This window comes from Equus caballus, chromosome 11 (genome assembly GCF_041296265.1).
Source record: "Equus caballus isolate H_3958 breed thoroughbred chromosome 11, TB-T2T, whole genome shotgun sequence".
NCBI lineage: Eukaryota > Metazoa > Chordata > Mammalia > Perissodactyla > Equidae > Equus > Equus caballus.
In genome coordinates this window covers 23,926,828-23,946,666 of record NC_091694.1, presented here as the reverse complement: position 1 = coordinate 23,946,666, position 19,839 = coordinate 23,926,828, and the positions used below count along the sequence as shown (strand labels likewise).

At 43.6% G+C, this 19,839-nt stretch overlaps 1 protein-coding gene across 1 annotated transcript in view; it reads right to left on the bottom strand.

The window, feature by feature from the left end:
• Positions 1 to 19,836, bottom strand: part of KPNB1 (karyopherin subunit beta 1) — a 28,476-nt gene extending 8,640 nt beyond the window's left edge. Inside the window, exons 1-14 of the mRNA XM_023652655.2 lie at positions 18,978 to 19,836; positions 18,818 to 18,876; positions 16,492 to 16,674; positions 12,980 to 13,180; positions 11,881 to 12,033; positions 9,998 to 10,057; positions 9,283 to 9,372; positions 8,815 to 8,925; positions 7,921 to 8,022; positions 5,672 to 5,896; positions 4,635 to 4,826; positions 3,739 to 3,869; positions 2,469 to 2,616; positions 2,048 to 2,119 (exon numbers count right to left, since the gene is read on the bottom strand). Coding sequence (XP_023508423.1) covers positions 2,048 to 2,119; positions 2,469 to 2,616; positions 3,739 to 3,869; positions 4,635 to 4,826; positions 5,672 to 5,896; positions 7,921 to 8,022; positions 8,815 to 8,925; positions 9,283 to 9,372; positions 9,998 to 10,057; positions 11,881 to 12,033; positions 12,980 to 13,180; positions 16,492 to 16,674; positions 18,818 to 18,876; positions 18,978 to 19,017 — 1,767 coding nt within the window. The 5' untranslated portion in view covers positions 19,018 to 19,836. The remainder of the gene's footprint in view (positions 1 to 2,047; positions 2,120 to 2,468; positions 2,617 to 3,738; positions 3,870 to 4,634; positions 4,827 to 5,671; positions 5,897 to 7,920; positions 8,023 to 8,814; positions 8,926 to 9,282; positions 9,373 to 9,997; positions 10,058 to 11,880; positions 12,034 to 12,979; positions 13,181 to 16,491; positions 16,675 to 18,817; positions 18,877 to 18,977) is intronic.
• Between the last annotated feature and the right edge of the window lie 3 nt (positions 19,837 to 19,839).

Genomic DNA, 19,839 nt, shown 5'->3' with positions numbered 1-19,839 from the left:
CTATTTGGTATGTGAGTCACCACCACAGCATGGCCATCAATGAGTTGTGTAGGTCCATGCCCAGAAGTGAACCTGGGCTACTGAAGCAGAGCACACCAAACTTAACCACTAGGCCATGGGACCAGCCCCTCAAATTCATGTTTTGTGCTCAAAAGTTTTCATAGCCAAGGTGCTGGCCTGGTGGTGTAGTGGTTGGGTTCAAGCACTCCACTTTAGTGGCCCAGGGTTCACTGGTTTGGATCCTGGCTACAGACCTACACATCACTCATCAAGCCAGACTGTGGTGGCATCCCATATACAAAGTGGAGGAAGGCTGGCAAGGATGTTAGCTCAGTGACAATCTTCCTCAAGGGTGGAAAAAAAAAAGAGGAACACTGGTAACAGATGTTAGCTCAGGGCCAATCTTCCTCTCACACACACACACACGCACAGTTTCACAGGGGAAATCATCTGCAACAAAACACAAATTTTAATATCCCTTCTATTTCCCAATTCAGAACACACACAAGATGCTCTTCTATGGTGCAGAAAGTCATCTCCTCTGCATTTCATTTATGTCAGACAAATCCCTGTCAGTAGTGTCCATATTCCAGTCTTAGCAGAACAGCAGTTAAATTATTTCAGCCTTAAAGAAGGACATGTCAGGGCCAGCCCCATGGCTGAGTGGTTAAGTTTGCACACTCTGCTTCGGTGGCCCAGGGTTTCACCGGTTTGAATCCTGGGTACAGACATGGCACTGCTCATCAGGCCATGCTGAGGTGGCATCCCCCACGCCACAACTAGAAGGACTCACAACTAAAAATACACCACTATGTACCAGGGGGCTTTGGGGAAAAAAGGGAAAAATTAAAAAAAAATTAAAATTAAAATTAAAAAAAAAAGGACATGTCATATTAGAGTCCTTACATAAAACAAAAAAGCATTTCTTCCTATATCCTAACCCATTTACAGATGGTCAAGAAATAATCTTGATAACATAAAGCCAGACTGATCCCTCCTAATTTAATATTCCTCAAACCTCCCTCCTTACCCATTACTTCGTTTCAACTAACGTTGCTGGATCATTCCTGTATGTGTCTGATGAATAAGGAAAGACCTCTTAACAGTCATACTTTAAAAAATGAAGTTTGGGTGCTAGCCCCGTGGCCGAGTGGTTAAGTTCGTGCGCTCCGCTTGGGTGGCCCAGGGTTTCTGCGGTTCGGATCCTGGGCTCAGACATAGCACCACTAGTCAGGCCATGCTGACCTAGCACAACCAGAGGCACTCACAACTAGAATATACAACTACGTACTGGGGGGCTTTGGGGAGAAGGAAAAAAAAAGAGAAACTTGGCAACAGATGTTAGCTTAGGTGTCAACCTAAAAAAAAAGAAAACGAAGTTTGGAGTGAAAAAGAGGGGGTTCACAGGTAAGACGAGCTAGTTAGCATGACTCAACACTAAAATCTAGTACCTACCTAAGCAGCAGACAAGTTGCAGGGTTCTCTCATTCTTGGGTAAAAAAAGGAATACCTCCTCAGCCACTCCATGATTCCAGTCACGAGTGAGGAGTAATATTTTATTTTAATTTTCCCAGTCTCTCCTCAGAAAAAGTCTACTGTGAACACTAGGTACGATAAATGATGGAAATTATAATAAAGCTTCTAACAGCAACTGTTGTTTCAAAAGATGATGGTAGAAACTCAAGGCTATATTTTTAGCCAAGTGAACCATAGCTGGGAACCAAATCTGACTGGGCTAAGCCTGAACAACCAATGAAAACCAAAGACTAAAAGTTGCCAACACAATTCGCTGTGTAGCTGGAGAACCAGCACAAACCAAGCAGTTTCCTTCCCTACACTGTGCAAAACGCAAATTGCCTCTTTATAGACAGACAAGAAAGGAAGATGGGACATTACTCTCCCAATCAATCAGAGACCCAGTCCTTCTGAGAAGAGCTTCTCATCAGCATCATCTATACCATTTCAGAGTTCTCTGTGCACATGAACTTGTCATCCTGAGCTATGACTCTCTTCCCTGGAGCTATTAAGTGATATGGAAGCATCATACCTGAAGAGTAGCGCAGAGTAAAGACTGAAGGTCATTGAACTGGATCCTATCCGATGTGCTCTGGATATGTGACTACAAGGAAAAGAAGATCATCATGTTTTGAAAATAAACACCTTCTCAAAAGGCTCTCAACTCCCTCAATGCTTCCATTTTTGCTGGGTTTGCCAGGACCGCTAAATAGTCTTTACTGATGCTAATGTAGAAAAGCAAATAAAAAACTTATATATGTATGGGGTCTAACACACGAGTAAACTGTGGCAAGAGATGTAAATTTTAATTCGCAATGTTTTTTGTCTAAGCCTTCTATCTTTCTGAGAAAACATATACTCCAGCAGCACACAGTAAGAGCAGCCTTGGACGCAGAGCCGTGCTGGGAGCGCTGTAGGCTGGGAGCGCTGTAGGCCAGGAGCGCAGGGCTCACCTCCATCTGCAGCACCTGCTGCAGCCGCTCCATGATGACCAGAGTGGTTTTCTGAACGGCGGGGTAACAATCCTTGGCACTGTTCTTAACAATTTCCATCAGAGATTCATATGCAGAACTCCTGAGATTGTTCTGGTGTCCATCAGGTCTGTAAGGAACACAGCAAAAATCTTAAAGCCTCAACTGAGAGAGGAAAGAAGAGTTGTTATAATATAGACACTGTCTCACTGAAAATAAGAACCCAGAAATTGATGTGGTTGCAGACCTGGTTTGAGTTTGGCAACACAATACAGCCAGGAACCAAATTTTCCTTTGAGCCAATGGCTAACGTTCATTATGGTCTCCAGACCTGGTTAAACTTTAGAATGGCCTTTTTGAAAATTGCTAAAATTATAGGGAAAAAAATTAGTTTAAAATGCTGAAGAACCCACGTGGACAATTGAAGAGGTTGCCTGAATAGCCAAGAAAAAGATGCTAATTTTCTTCATTCATCTGTGAGAGATGCCCTTCTAAACAATCTAGAAGATAGAAGCGGAGATGAACTAGTTAAGCAGGGAAGACTTTCTACCCAGCCCTCTTCCTAACGGTTTCTTTTAAGCATGGCTTCAGGTATAGCTCACAGAAAACCAAAATTAAAGGTTGTCCCCAACTTATAGCCCCCTAAAACTACATTCCAAAAGCTCATTTAGGGGCCAGCCCCGTGGGGTAGTGGTTAAGCCTGATGCACTCCGCTTTGGTGGCCCAGGTTCACAGGTTCGGATTTTGTCAAGCCAGGTGTGGCGGAGATGCACATCAAAATAGAGGAAGATTGGCAACAGATGTTAGCTCAGAGCAAATCTTGCTCACCAAAAAAAAATCTCATTTATAAAACAACTGCATTTAATGTCAAGTGCTTTATTCAATATCATAAATGGCAGTTAATGATTTGGTGTAGCAACTAAATCCATAATGAGAGCTACTATTTGTCTTACACCATAATCAGACACTCCTGTTAACTGCGGACACTGCAAAATGAAGGGACTTCTCTATATCAATTACTCTCTATAAGCAGAGAAATGAGACTATTTTCTGACTTCACTTCTAAACTGCACAATTCTAAGGTAGACAGTCTACGTTTCTTTTCTCTCTGTCCTTTAAACACATGATCTACTACAGGATTCTTTTAATTCTTCCTATTGCAATGTTCATGATTGGGTTAGACAGCCCTCACACGTAAGACAAAAGGAGTTGGATGCAAAGACACCACCCATTTCTGTGTAGTATCAGCTACCTGTCTGTGGTCTCCAGGAGCTTCTGAACTATGAGTTCAAAAGAAGAAGATAAGCAATAGGTAGCTGGTTCTTCCTGATCATCAGCTACGTCTGCAGCTTCATAAGCAGCTTCAGCCAGACTGGAGAAAGCCTTAAACCCAGACAGAGTTAATATTAGTCCTGAAAAGAAGGCTACCTACCTTAGCATTACCCCATTTCTCAAGATACTTTGGGCAGCGTTCCTTTCGAACTGATCTAAGAACAGATCAAGGCTAGAGAATCCTCAACTTTTTCCGTCAAGCTCATCTCAAGACAACCTAACGTTTTACAGGTATCCTTAAAATTAAATGTTTATTTATTTATTTATATTTTGTTTGCCCTGCCCACAACTTTCTAAGCACGAGAGTACTTTCACCTACGACGAATGCCTGCCACTTCCCTTCTCCTTCCATTCACAGACAGGCTTCTGGCCCACTCCTTCCTCATCTGAACTTCCTCCCCACAGCCCCAAATGAACTCCATACAGCCTATACTGACTCAGCACTCAGGCCGCCTACATTCCTTCCCTCTTGCCCCTTCTCAGCAACGGTACTTTTTGTAGCCGGCAACTCTCTACCTTCATCAAAATTTCTTGTCCCCAAGCAACTGAAGAAAGAAAATCAAGTCCAGATAGTTTTCCCACTGGGTAGGCATGACTGTTCTAAATGGTTCAGGAACCAGTCACCATGAGTCAACAAGCTCCCACTGGCTAATGCAGTTGGCATCTCCCCTGTATTTTAATTGAAGAAATTAGAACGGGGATGCTATTCAGAAAAACCCTTCCAGTGAGGTAGACCCATGTCTCTCCTACACCTCCTACTTCCTTGCCAGTGGCTCGGCCAGGCTCCTTATCTCAGCAGAGAAAAAAATCTCTTACCCAGCATACATTTGAAGCCACTCTGGGTTCAGCACTGAGGCCCTCAATCAGACACTGGAGCAGGGGAGTCAAGTAGACATCATTGATGGCAGCTTCAGGGAGCAGTTCACAAATTCTGCCCACAGTCCATGCAGTTGTATCTCGAACAACTACACTGGGGTCTTTCATTAATTCTATTAGGGTGGGCATAGCCTGAAAACACATTTATTGGCAAAGCAAAACAAAGATTAAAATTCAGGTTGACTAATACCTCAGAAGAGGGAATACTAATGGCTGGGTTTTAACTCAAAGCATCAAGATGGTTTTCTCATTTTAAAAGACATGCTTGTCAAATACCCAACAATATAATAAAAGTAAGTAAAGTGAAAACTAAAAAAGTCCTCTCTTCACCAAACCTCAGTATAGAGTTTTAGTAAGAGTTTGGTATGAGTGCTTTCAGCAGTCTTTACTCAATTACTCAGGTACAGATCCCAGGATGCAGCTGTGCTGGCACTTGGCTACACCCTGAAAGGCTGCACTCTATATGCACAAAACTCAATTAGAATGGACTTTCGTGTCATCTATAACAGCAAAATAAATACAACACTTTCACTTTCATAAGACTGCATTATGTAATTGTCATTTTGTCCTAAGGACAGAATATCACGCAACTAAAAATTATGCATTAAGTGAAAAAACAAGTTCTAAGACTTGTCGCAGTAAGATCTCCATCCGGCTGCACACACACGCACACGCACACAGGAAAAAGCTGCAAGGACAAATACCAAGAGTTAAGAATGTTATCCTTGGGCAATGGAATTAATGGTGACGTTTTCTTTTTGGCTTTTTCTGCATTTTTCAAAAGTCCCATGACTTTTGTAATTAAAAAAGGTTAAGAAATATGTTACCCCTCGTCGACGGCAAATAGCTATCTAGAAATAACCTTTGTGGATGACTATTTACAGCTTCGTTTCTAAAATAAAGGCACACTTTCAAGCAAAAAGTTTAAAGAAACAATAAATATCCCGTTTTCCACCCCAAAACTCCCTTAGCTTCACCTGTATAACTAGTGGTTTGAGCTGATTGGGCTCTGGTCCTTCCAAGATACAGCCAAAAGCCATCACTGCGGCATCCCGGTACCGCCAATCAGGATTCTTGATGTGTTCTTTGATGAAGGGGAGGACATGTGGGACAATGTCATCTTCACAGCAGGTGGCCAGGAGCATGAGGCATACCCCTGCTGCTTTGCAGGGGTTCCAGTCGTCATCATCATCATTTTCGTCCTGGTGAAACAAAGTGGCACTAGTTAAGTTTTTCACTTTAACTGAAAAGATCCTCTACTTACTCCCAAATGTCATTAGAACTTAAAACTTTGGGGGAGTAAATAAAATATAAAATCTTTAAATTTTCATCTCTTCCACAAAGATTCATCACAGCACAGCCTATTAAGTAAGACGCAGCTGGAAGAAGATCGCACTTCCTACCACACAAAGAGATGAGTAAACTTCAACTACATGCAACAAGGATGAACCCTGAACATACAGAGTAAAAGGCAGAACAAGAGTCTATGCTATACGGTTCTAGTTATATGAAGTTCAAAATCAATCAAAATTAATCTAGAGTTAACTGTGAGGAGTTAACGCCTAAGACAACAACATGAGGGAGGATTCTGGTGTGCTATTAACTGCTGTATTTCAACAGAAAGTTAAACAAGGGCTCAGCCACTGCCGTAGTGCTTAAGTCTGCACGCTTCTCTTTGCGGGCCCGGGGTTCACGGGTTCAGATCCCTGGCATGGACCTACACATCGCTCATCAAGCCATGCTGAGGCGGCATCCCATGTAGAAAATAGAGGAAGATGAGCACAGATGTTAGCTCAGGGACAATCTTCTTCAAGCAAAAAGAGGAAGACTGGGACCAGATGTTAGCTTAGGGACAATCTTCCTCACTTCCCCCCCGCCAAAAAAGGATTCCATTCAGCTCTGCCCTGAAATTAGAATTCAAGGTCTATCTTCCTTATTGTGGCCACCCACACCACATAGTAATTTAAGGCAGGTTGCCTATGCAGTTTCAGAAAATTACATACCTGAAGAATGATTTGTTCCCAAACAAAAAAAGCACAATAAAAATATGCAAAAGTAAAGATACTAAGGTCAAAAGATAAAAAACAGCAACTGTAGAAATGAAAGATGAGATGACAATTTAAGGGAACACCCAGTTCATTTCAAACCAAATACACCTCCACTTATCTTTTGAGATTGCTAAATTGAAAGTCATGTACTTTCCTAAAAACAAATTACATTCTTGTGTACAAAGAAATTTTGCAGTGCTCAAAGTTAGAACATTCTTTCCTCACAACACTGCCAACTCTCTGGTACTGCTTGGTACTACTTCACATGCATCAGAAGAGATGAGGTGACAAAAAGAACCTTCCCAAACACCATACCAAGAAAAACGGTGACGCATACAGTCAAAAGGAAACAATGGCAACCAACATTCACTTCTAAGAAAAGAATTTCTATATTTACTCAGACCCACATCTTCAAGTTACTTTTACTTTGTCCTGAATCTTATTAATTGATGTTAATCATGAAGGATCAGAACTTTCTTTCATGAGTTGGAATCCTTCATTAGGATCCGAATAACTCTTATCTAATCTCATCAGCATTTTAGAAGCACATCTATATATACACCCACTGTGAACTCATAATATCCTAGATATCAGCAGATAGTCAACTGGCCTAAAACTAGCAAATCTCTCTTCCTACCTTTTCTTTTTTTTTTTGAGGAAGATTCGCCCTGAGCTAACTACTACTAATCCTCCTCTTTTTGCTGAGGAAGCCTGGCCCTGAGCTAACATCCGTGCCCATTTTCCTCTACTTTATATGTGCCAAGCAGTGCCACGTCCACACCCGGGATCCAGGCTGGTGAACCCTGGGCCGTGGAGAAGCGGAACATGCGCACTGAACCATTGCGCCACCAGGCCGGCCCCTCTCCCTACCTTTTCTTTACTGCAACTTCTACAGCACGTCTCCTGTGTCAGTTCACACAATGCAGCACTCAGAAAATCAGAGCGGTATGTGTGGCTCATCCATGATCAAGACTGAAATGTTCAGATCCAGTTCTCCACAAACAACTCAGAGCCTAGAGGATCTTGCAGATCCAGCTCAGCTATTCTTGAGTCATCTATACAACAGACCATTAACCAGCTGAAGAGTTGCTCAGCTCCTTCATGGAAATGGTTCCACAGCAAACCAACCCTTCAGAAGGTTTCACAGCTTACCTGGCTAGATACAGAAGGGAACTCACCTGTTTGGTTAGTGTCTGTGTGAGGATTGGAACCAGGTACTGCAATGCTCCCTTGGCATAAAACTTGCTGGTGTGCTCAGGGGGCCGTCCTTGCTCTGCTGCCTGAGGAGACACATAATGCAAATTCTGGACAGCAGCAAACAAGCTATGACACTAAAGGCACAAAATGAGAGCTGCCCAGGGGCCTGCACAGAAATATGTGGAGCAAATGGTAACGTCTGCTTTCATCTTTGGAGGTGCTCATTTTTTGGTCTACTTCAATGAAATTCTTTTAGGCCATACATATAACCTACCTTAAAGGACCAAGCCAACTTTAAGAATTACATTCTTTTTTCACAAGCTCAATTCATATTAAAAAGCCGTCATCTAAGTGACCTTTTGGATCAAGAGATGTACTAAATTTACATAAGGATGTCAAAAATAAGATTGTTTTTTAAAGTGCATAAAGACAATCAACGTTGGAAACCAAGCTTGAATTCAAAAATTCCAAGTGCAGAAGTTACCCCTTTCTCCATATCTAATTCCTTCACCAGAGTCAGTAAATTATCAATTATACATCCCATGCGTACACTAGGACTTCCAAAAGGAAATAACTCAGCATCAAACGTCACCTTGTTAAACTGTGACTGCCTGCTGCCCCCTTGTGTTCACAGTACTAACATCAATATTCACAATAAATCATGCCTGACTAAAACATGAGATGCTTCATTACTGATCTACCTCCCTCATGACGGGCTTCGGCCAGCAGAAAAATCAAAATCTCTACAAATGGAGACATCCTCTAAGCCCAGTCAGAATAAAGCTTTCTCAGAGAGTAACAATATCCACAACGGAGATACATCCGAGAGCCCAGTCAGAACAGCTCTCCCCGTACCGACCCTCTCCCAGGCTCACCTCTGAAGCCTCAATGGCCAAATCCATTTCCTCATCACAGACATTGGACCAGAATTCTATCCCTTGCAGGGCCACCTCATCAATGTCACTTTTCATTGCTTCAATTGTGATCTTAAGAGAAAAAAACATGACATCCCAGGCCCCAAATAAGTGCTAGTTCAAGTTAGACCCCTCCTCTAACCACAGACATTCAAGTTTCAAAAATAGACATTTATGAAAGCTAGGTATTTATGAAATGAAAGGTAGAACCAGGAAACAGATTTTTAAAAGATGCTCTTTTTACCAGCACAAACACAGCACAAGTTTTCTTGGCAGAGTACTGACGGTCTTAAACAACACTCAGACTCAAGGAATTTCCCTGATTTCATAATATTAAGTAAAAAATTACAGAACCAGCAAAACAGCAACTAAGAATGACAGGTTGTGCAAATAGCTACATGCTCAAATACACACAACAGGAATACTCACTGCAAAGAGAGCAGGACCCATATACGTCTCCATGTACTGATAATACAAGGACATTATCTTCACCAGATTCTGTAAGGCAGCCACTCGTACCTTTCATAAAGAGCAGATTAAACAGTTTACTAGGTAGTTTTAATAACTATGCAATCTGACAAAGGTAAGTAACTCGTTCATTCAGATGGGTCAATGATCTAAAGGGTCAATCAAGGTACATTTGGGTAAGGTTATCACTACCCCCGATCCATTCCTTCCTTAGTTTTTCCACTATTCCTTCCTATTTATCATTCCTTTCCTTCTCTTTTTTACTTTAAAGGTGCCTATGGAACCCACGGCAGACTAAACTCACTAATGCCACTCAAACTGGATGTTTCTCCCACCTGCTTCAAGGGTCCAGTTTAGGTTACAGCAATAGCAAAGCTGTTTCAATGGCTACAACGAAAAACAATTACTTGAAAAACTCACAACAATCAAGTAGCAAGGTTGATCAAAAATCATTTCTCCCTTAACCCCTTTCAAGAGGAAGGCAACTTCCATTATGCTAACATTCCAAGTACTGTTTTTCTCTCTTCTCCAATATGTTAGAGAAAAATTATTAATAACAATATTAGTCAAGCCTTATTTCCAAAGTCACCTGATTCCCTACATTTCAAACTACTACGCTAGAGTTGGTATCCTAGGAAAAACGGCAGACAGATTTTTCCTACAACCTCATACTTACCCTCGTATCTGGACACTGTGTGGCTTCACAGACCACCTGCATAATAAAGTGCCTTTCGGACTTCAGGAAGAAGGAAAAAAAAAGAATTAGAAGAGTATAAGCCATATATACAAAGACTCCTAGACTATCCCCCTTCAAGAAACACTCTCACTCCTTCAAGGATCCACCCAACCCTGGACCAATCAAGCAGCCTTTCCTTGACTTGGTAATGACACTAGGAATGATACAGAGAGTGTGCCCTCAGTGTCTACTATATGACCTGCTCTCTAAGGAGGTCCCTAATCTTTTAATCCCCCAAATGACCTTCAATAACAAGACTTCAGGGAGGCAGCAAATAAGAAAATGTAGGTCACAGGGTTTAAATAAAGATGGTTAAAAACCTACATTAGGAAAATCTGTTTTCTTGTATTTAAAATTCAGAAGAATTCAAAACATCTGCTTTACTTCAGAAACAAAATTTGCTTTGTGGGAGGTGGCAAATTCACATCAAATGTGGTAAAATACAGGAGAACAGAGCAATGAACTTTTATTTGCTCGTGTCCTAAGTCTTCCGAAATTAAAAAGGAAAAACTCTCTTTTCTAAGCAGTTGGAACCGCAGTTTACTTTGGCTTCTTAGCTGTCCCCACTTTGTCCACTATACAGCCAAGAAATGGCAACAAGCCCAGCTAAAGCATCAACAAACATATACAAAAATACTTTCAGACCATATCATCCAGCAATTCCACTTCTGGGTATATATCCACAAGAACTGAAAGCAGGGTCTCAAATATACATTTGTACACCCACATTCACAGCAGCACTATTCACAATAGCCAGACGGTGGAAGGAAGCAACCCAAATGTCCATTGACAGATGAATGGATAAACAAAATGTGGAATACACATACAATGGGATATTATTCAGCCTTAAAGGGGAAATCTTGACACATGCTAGAACATGCATGAACCCAAGATATTATGCTAAGCGAAACAGGCCAGTCACAAAAAGATACATCCAACACTGTATAATCAAACTCATAGGAATATAAAGTAGAAAGGCGGTGGCCAGGGACTGGGAAGGGGAAAATGGGGAGCTGTTTAATGGAAATTGGCTTTCAGTTTTGCAAGATGAATAAGTCCTGGAGATTGGTTGCCAAACAATGTGAATATACCTAACACTACTGAACAGTACACTTAAAACTGGTTAAGATGGTAAATTTTATGTTGTTAAAAGAAATTTTTTTTTTAAGATTGGCACCTGAGCTAACATCTGTTACCAGTCTTTTTCTTCTTCTTCTCCTCCCCAAAGCCCCCCAGTATAGAGGTGTATATTCTAGTTGTAGGTCCTTCTGGTTGTGGCATGTGGGACACCACCTCAGCATGGCCAGATGAGTGGTGCCATGTCCATGCCCAGGATCCGAACTGGCAAAACCCTGGGCCAGCAAAGCGGAACATGCGAACTTAACTGCTCGGCCACGGGGTTGGCCCCACACTGTACATTTTAACACAAATAAAATAAGTAAGTAATAGGCGGAAATACTTTCAGGCAACATAAACTTTGTTTATATATTAATTTTCAAAAGGCACCTTCCTAAGGAGGTATAAAGCAACTCAGTTTCCATAACTTAAAAAAAAAAAAAAAAAATCCCAAAGCATACCCGCACTTTAGACTGCAAAAGGAAAAACCTAAGCTTAGTTTAGATCACATCATCCCCAAAACCTGATGAGAAACGGCAAATACTCACTCCAGGGCCATGTCTCGCATAACGCAAATCTTAACTAGAATGGAAATGAAAGCTTCTAAACAAAATGGTACTTCCTAAATCACAAACTTAAAAAACAACCTTTCCTTTAACTCAGTCCTCACTCTCTGAACCTACATCTTTTTGTCAAAAGACACTCACCTCTTTGTCAAAGTTTGCTTTGGTGAACTCCAATGAGTTCAGGAGTGCATTCGTAGCTGCTAGCTTCACATTATTACTAGGCTCTTCTTTCCTCATCCCCTGGATTATGGCAGTCAGAATCTCATTGGACTTATCCTGTAGCTGCTCTGGGTCCTGAAACAAGCAGAGAAGCGCAGTGAATATAATAATGAGTTCATGACTAATCAGCAGTCCCTTTAACTGTAAAATCCACTCGAGTGAGATCCACTCCTCTGATCTTTTCCCACACATTTCCATTTAGGGACAAACCACTTGCAAAATATCACAGGGTCCGGTAGTCCAAAATCAAACTGAAACAAGTTAAACTCATCAGCTTCATCTCTGACTTCTTAGCATAATGACTCTGGGCATGAGGTAATGCTGGCTTTTTTTTTCCTTCTGTGCAAATGGAGATGGTAGTCTGGTGTTTTTTTTCCAGGCCATCTGTAGCAACTGAAGTAAAGCTTCAGAACATCTGAGGACCAAGGATAAACACCTGGGCACAACAGCTAGGGAGTCTAAGTCCAGGTGAAGTGCTGTGGACTTCTCTGCTTCATCAAGTCTGCGTATCAAAACAGACACCAAGAGTGGTAACCTCAGCAGCAGCAACAGTCCGAGGAGGGCTGCATTTAACATACTGTGTTGTGGTTCCAATGTCTAAACCAACTACAGCAAGGGCTGGCAAACTGTTTCTGTAACAGTAAATGAAAATGTAACATGGCATCTGTGGTACGCTGAGGATCTTGAGAAAGGGATCAAGTCAAGGATGCTCCAAGACAGAGAATATTCTCTTTCCAAAGTCCAGAATCTACACCTCTCCAAACATATGGATCTCCATATTAAGTTTGTGACCCTCAAGTCTCTTTACTTTAGGGCATGATTAGCAATGTGAGAATGGCCAAGTTAACTATCCAAATAAACAAATAAAGCAGTCCTACTTCCAAAGCTTCCGCAGCACTTCCACTACTTCTGCAGCAGCTTGGTTTTCTTCATGACATGATAAAAAATAATCCTAATACCACGCACATCACAACTACGGGGAATCAGAGATACACAATTAGATACGTCAAGCAGCACTTACTATATCTTGGCAAATGTAACCAATAGCTTCCAATGTCGACTCTTTCATGTGCTCTGTGCTGTTGGGGTTTGTGACGTTGGCCACCAGCTGAGGGATGAGTTCTGGCCACTGGTTCACTGGGATCTCTGCACAAGCAATACCAGCCACACATTGGGAGGCAGAACTAGGCCGGTAAGTTTCTGTGCCCAGAGTCTGCAAAACCTGTACACACACACGCACACAAAAACAAGATGAAAGACAGCAATTCCTAATGTTATTTGAACACATTTGCCTACTACTACACCTCTTATATCAGTCTCTGAATTATCTGTAACACAGAAAAGTAGAAAAAGGCATATACAGTATACATCAGCTGTCGAAAAAAGCCAGCCTCAGTACCAACACCAGCACAGTCAACATTGCCCCAGAGACTAGAAACGAAACCAACCATCCCCCACATCCAGATGGAATTCTCCAAAGCTAGACACATCACTTCAGTGTTCAACACAGTTAGGAGGGAGTAGCATTAAAAGGCAGAGGAGAGGTGACCAGCCCCACGGCCGAGCAGTTAAAGTTCTACGCACTTGACTTCAGCGGCCCAGGTATCGTGGGTTGGGATCCCCCCGTGTGGACCTACTGCACTCGTCAGCCATGCTGTGGAGGCATCCCACACACAAAGTAGAGGAAGACTGGCACAGACGTTAGCTGGCAAATCTTCCTCACACACACACAAAAAGGCAGAAATGAGCTGATAAAATGCACCTTCTAGGCTCCTCGGTGGTGGTATAAGGAAAGGATGCTCACAGTCTTGTTTTGTGGACAGAAAGCGTGGATGTCAGAATGAGGCTAACTCTGGGGCATTCGAGTCTGCTCCACAGTAGATCACTGTCTAACCAGATTCAAGAGAGAGATCTTCCCACTCATGAAACATGGAACAAACCTTCTTCCTTCCGGCCACTGACAATTTAGCACCCTGGGTGACTTTCATAGACAGGCCTTGGTCAAGTAACATCACTTAATGCAGATACAAAGTTACTGACGGTACCAACACCTAAGAACTAATCTTTATTTAACTTCCAATCTGAAAGGATTTGTTCTGTTTGCCCAAGAATCAAAAAACTGTTCCCTCCACCATCAACAGATACCAAGAATTAGTTAGATATGCCAATTAAAATGAGACCTGCTTATCATTAAACATGCTTTGTTTGAAATGGTAATCATACAAGCATTTATGTAAGGGGTAAAAGCACAGGTACAGATAAAGGATGAAGCCACAACTCACCCAAGGTTAATCATTACCACAATCAGCTAATTCAGTAAATGAACTCACTAAGAATCACCAGTCCACCACTCAAATGGCAAACAGTTAACTGTTCCTGGCATGAACGCAGGACAAAGAGTAGCTGCCAGATATTCAGGCCAGCTCTGCTGACTGGGTCAGGTCACTTAGTATCCTGCTTTGTAGCTAATAATAATGAGCTCCCCATCTTTTTCCTTTATATGACGGATCATCATCCCTGCCTGGCCCCCACTCCTAACACTTCTACCCGATAACAAACAGTTCCAAGTGATTCTAAATGAAGGTTTTGCTCTCTAGGTCTACCAGAGCTAGAACGGACTTTAACAAAAACCCTATGTCAAAGACACGGGGGTGAGGGGTTGGGAATGAGATGAATTGTCCAAAAAGGCAGCAACTGAACAGTATTAACCCAAGTCTGACTAAGAGTTCCAGTCCAGGCTGCCTTGATACTACCCTACATCACCTCCTAGCACATATGTGGACAGTACTGAACCCCATTCTACTTTTACCTTTTCTCTTTTTAATTGCTTCTAGAAGACCCTTAGGTAGTGTTACTTGAGTGATTCTGAGACTACAAATGTTCAACTCCTGAGTACTGAAAGTTATTTTTCTTAAAACTTGGGGTGACCCTAATGATAATACCCAATTATTGGAAATAAGAGGAATAAGAAACTAGCTCAAGTGTGTCCAAGACTCAGATTTCAAAAAAGAAACAACCATCAGCACTTAGAAAATGTGCTAGATGTGCTATGAGAGGGAAAAAGGCCAAGATAATTGCTAACTTTTTTTTCATGCACAAGGGCTCAACAACGCCTATATAAATTCTTATCCAAACTAAAAATAACTTTGGTGTTAAGAGTCATGTGCCAAAAACCAAACCAACCAACAAAAAACCAGTCAATTACAGTTCCAGTCATGTCTTATCTCATTTACTATTGTGTAATTTAAGAAAGATGAGAAAATGAATGGGCACTATGAGCATCAAGAGTTCCAGTGACTGATAAAATAAACTCCATTTCTACCAAATTACTGACGGAAGGATTAAAATGTTATTACATAAGCAGACCCAACGTGGATAGAAATAGCTCTACATACACTGAAGATTCAGAGTTGGCTTTCATCACCTATTTCCCATGCAAGCACCTCCATGCAAGACTGGAGAGGGAAGGAGGTCCATAACTAGAAAGAGAAGCTACTGCCTTAAGGGGAACTAATTTACTAAATGCTGACACCTAGAAAAAGGAAACAGCAAATACGACGTGGAGAACCATGACCTGCACAAGCACACACACAGGACTCCCCCACTGGCTTCCCCTCAAATACCAAGGACGAACTGATGACTGCACAGATGCTTGACTTACTACGCTCTGCGCCTTATCCGTGAAAGAGAAGCCACTGAAGAAGCTCATTAAAAAAAAAGCACACATCTGTCCACATATTCTGAACCCTTCACTGTAGCTAGAATTATGGATCCCTAACCGAGCAAGAGTCACAAGAACTCCGTCGTGCGGAGCAACAAGGGACATTCAATTTTCCTCAAAATTCATCAGCTCAACTCTTTAAACCCCTTGATAAAAAGCCAAATGTTTCTAAAGAAAGTTTTTCATAATTTGCTAAGTAGATAAAAGCACCATTAACGTCATAACCTTATTTCGCAAACTCTTTGGGCTTGAAAGGCCCAAGAGATCATTTAATGGCTCTTCTAACTCCGCACAGTGCCATGCCTAACCACCGAACGATGAAAATTATCTACAGCAGTTCAACAAGAGCTAGGTGCTGGGTGACTATGGAAGAATCACTTAGGGAGACAGTTTAAAAATTATCTCTGAGCCTCACTCCAAAAGGGAATCTCTGGAGGGAGTCTGGAAATACGTATTATTAACAAATTCTCTAAGTGATTCTGATAGTCCAAGACTGGGAACCACCAATTTGTCTACTACGCAAATTCACCAAAGATTCTACAAATTCTGGCATCTAACTAAAGTTTCCCAAACTGCTGCAGTCTATCTCAGTATTCTGAAAAGAATTCCAATGCATTAATGGGAACAGAAGAGCTGAACTGAGAAAGAAGATTTAAACCAAGTAGAATTTTTATCTTCAAGTGAAGCTTAGGTACCAGAAACCTATCACGCTATCACTCTATCCTTTTGTCATTTGTAAATGACCAAAAACTGACAAAGATGTTTCTTGTTCCCTAGACTAATATGACCAAAGGGAGATGAAAGTTACTTACATAATTCTTGACTTCCCGTCGAGCATTAGCATCAATAGCAAGCCACCTCTGCTGATACTGTGCCTTGATATCTGGATCTTTAGACGTCAACGAGTTCTTGATTTGTAGACCAGCTGCAACTCTGGCAACCTGACTGTTTCCTGGGTTTGCCAGCACTCTGGACAGTTCCACAAGGAAAGTGGGCTGTTAGGAGAAGATGCACTTGTGAATGGAAATATCTCCTAGGAATTTCACCATTTGAGAATAGCTTATGGAGAACCCAAACACGGGAAAATCTAAATTTTTTAGGACATATAACATCTCAGAAAAATGTCCAAATATCTACTTCAAGACTCTTACGCAAATGTCACGTGGTATATAAGAAAGTCATCCATGTTCTCACGCAGCCTCAGTGTTTAACAAGGAGTTACAGATTTTCCTATCAACATCAAACCTTCACATTAGAGCCCTCAGGATTAAAGCAAGTTTGACCATCTGGTAGTCGGAGGATTCTTCTGTGTTCCTAGAACAGTGCCTAGTACTCAGTAAATATTTGTTAAATGAATGAGTATGTTACAACAGGGTAGAAAATAAAATTGCTTTCCTAAATTTAAAAATCTTAATCCAAAAACAATGACACTCAGGGTGGCTTTTGATCACATGGAAGCAGGGAATCTTGTATAAGAGAGGGAAATACTTATAAACCTAAAACATGGACTTTGGAGGCTAGCTCTATTTTAGCTGTAAGTGTTCCGTAAGAGAGGAACAATGAAAAAAGATTTCTAACGGAAAATTGATAAATATTTAGAAACAGGGGAAAACCGAAAAGATAAAAATGTAAAGGAAAACAATTTTATATTTAATAGTCAACAGGCAATACACTAAAGGATCCTATACATTTTGTACTTGAGTTATCCACTAAACATAGTGGATTTCTGACAGCATACTTAATCTTTTGTAATGCACAGGTCCCCAAAACTACTCCCTTTGTTTAAAAATTCTAACACACACTCCTCTTCCCTGCAGAAAGCTCTGTCCAAGTGGAGAAGTTAACAGGAAAAATCAAAAGCAGATAGTTTCTTACCACTAACAAGTTCCGCAATCACAGCAGAAGATAATTCTTAAAAGTTTTATTAATTATGTGCCACTAAAGAACGTTAGGAAGATGTTAGGAAGAAGATAAAAGGCTTCTTGCAAATTAGCAAAAGCAGAAATAAGCATATACCCTAAATGGAGGTCTTACCAGTCTACGCTAGGGGAAAAAAATCTTTTCTATGAAAAGCTAAGGATAAAAAGGTTAGTACTGAAAACCAGCACATACAAAAGAAAAAAAAAATCATTCAAAGCCAGTTTGTATAAAATAAGCCTCATCACCTTTTTTGCTTACATTACTTTGCCTAGATAACACAAAGGACCACGTTTAAACATAGTGTGGTTTAGATTTATACCTAATACTTTTAAAGGATGTCAAGTATCATCCACCCTTCCCTCCGTTCCCCATCCCCCCAGAGGAGAGGGACACCAAAGAGAAACATTACTAGCACAGAGACTGTCTGAACGAACCTATCGTATATTTTTATTCACAGATCCAGTCTCTGGTGGACTTCAATTTTTTTCTGTACCCCTTAAATTTGAAAATATGAAAAATGAGGAACTTTCCTCTGTGATTTCATCTGGAAAGAGGCCCGATCTCAAGGATGAGCCTCAGGGGGTTGTCTGGGTACAGATTAAGTGTTCACTCGATTGATGTTAAAAAAAAAAACAAAAAAAAAAAACCCAAAAATCCCGGGAAAGGAATAACCAAGCAGGAAAGGGAGAAATGCTGCCGGATCGGGCATTCGGGTGCCAGGCCTGGCCATGAGCACAGACCAAAGGATCTAGGAAACGGTAGCACTCTGGAAAGTAGGTGGAGAGAATCAAGAATCACAGGGGCCACGGGACAGGAAAGAGAAGCTGGCCGGGGTCAGACCAGACGGGCAGCCGGGCTCCGAGCTTCCACATGGCCCCTAGGCCCGGCTCCCCCACCCCCACCCTTGCTGAACACGCAGCGCCGCGCAACCTAACTTCCCTTCCCTCCCTCTTTCTCCCTCGCGCCGCACCGCCGCCCTCAGGCCGCGCGGCGATTGGGCGGCGGTCACCCCGGCGCGCCGCGCCATTGGCCCACTGCGGGGCCCGGGGCGGGACACACCCACCGGCTTCCCGATGGCGGGGTTAGGTTGGACCGGGCGGGGGGGAGGGGGACGGGATGGGGCGGGGTGGGTTCCCGAGGCCTGGGCCTCCGGGAGGGCGGGAAGGCCCGCACGCAGGGATGGGAGACGGCGGGATGGGGACGGCGGGCGGCACGCACCAGGTTCTCCACGGCCGCACGCTCCAGGAACTTCTGCGCCGCTTCCAGTTCCAGCCGATCTGGGGGAAGGAAAGTGGGAAAAGGGACAGGGTCAGAGGGCCCAAGGCCCCCCTCCCCCCACCCGGTCACCTCGGCGCGACCCCCGGCCCCCGCGTCCTACCGGGGGACACGGTCTTCTCGAGGATGGTGATCAGCTCCATGGCGGAGGGGGTGGCGGTGGCTCCTCCTAGGACGACGGCCCGGCCTCTCGGGCGGCGGCTCTCACTGGGGATGGGGGTTGGGGGTCGGGTGGGAAGGGAGGGTGGGGTGGGGGGCGGGGGTCACCACAAGCCCATTCACCGGCTCCCTCTTGGGGGTCGCCCCGGCTTCGCGGCCTTCCTCCTTGCCTTCCTTCCTCCCTCCTAATTTGCTGCTGGCGGCGGCGGCAGCTGCTCCTCGCACGGCGGGGGAGGGACCCCGGGGGCAGCTCGGAGCGCGGCTGGTGCTCGGGCGGCGGAGGGAGAAAGAAGGAAGGGAGGCGATAAGTGAACGGCGGCTCGCAGGGAGGGAGAGAGAGGAGGGAGGAAGGCGGAGGGATATTCGGGCCGGGCCTCTCCGCGGCGGCACCGCGCTGCACGCCGATTGGCTGGCGCCGTGGCCACGCGGAGTCCCCAATTGGCCGGGCGGGCAGCGTTGAAGGGCCGCCCTGCGCCGATTCGCCCGCCGCTTTCAAGGCCCGGGTTGGCTGGGCGGGCAGCGGAATGGGGCGTGCGGATTGGCCGAGGGGAGGGAGGTTGGGGTGGGGCAGGCGAGAGCCGGCCGCTGATTGGACTGGCCTGGTAAAGGCCTTGAGCTCAGACCGGCTGAGCGCTGGAAGGAGGCTGGACCGGAGGCGAGACTCTGAGCCCGCGTGATTGGCTGCGATCCTAGACGTTGATGGGATAGGGCGCCCGGGAGAACTGGGGAGAGGAGTTCGGGGTCGGGGCCGCGGGAAGGCGGGAGGCGCCCCGCCGCTTTCGGGGCCCGGCGCGGGGCACGCTGGG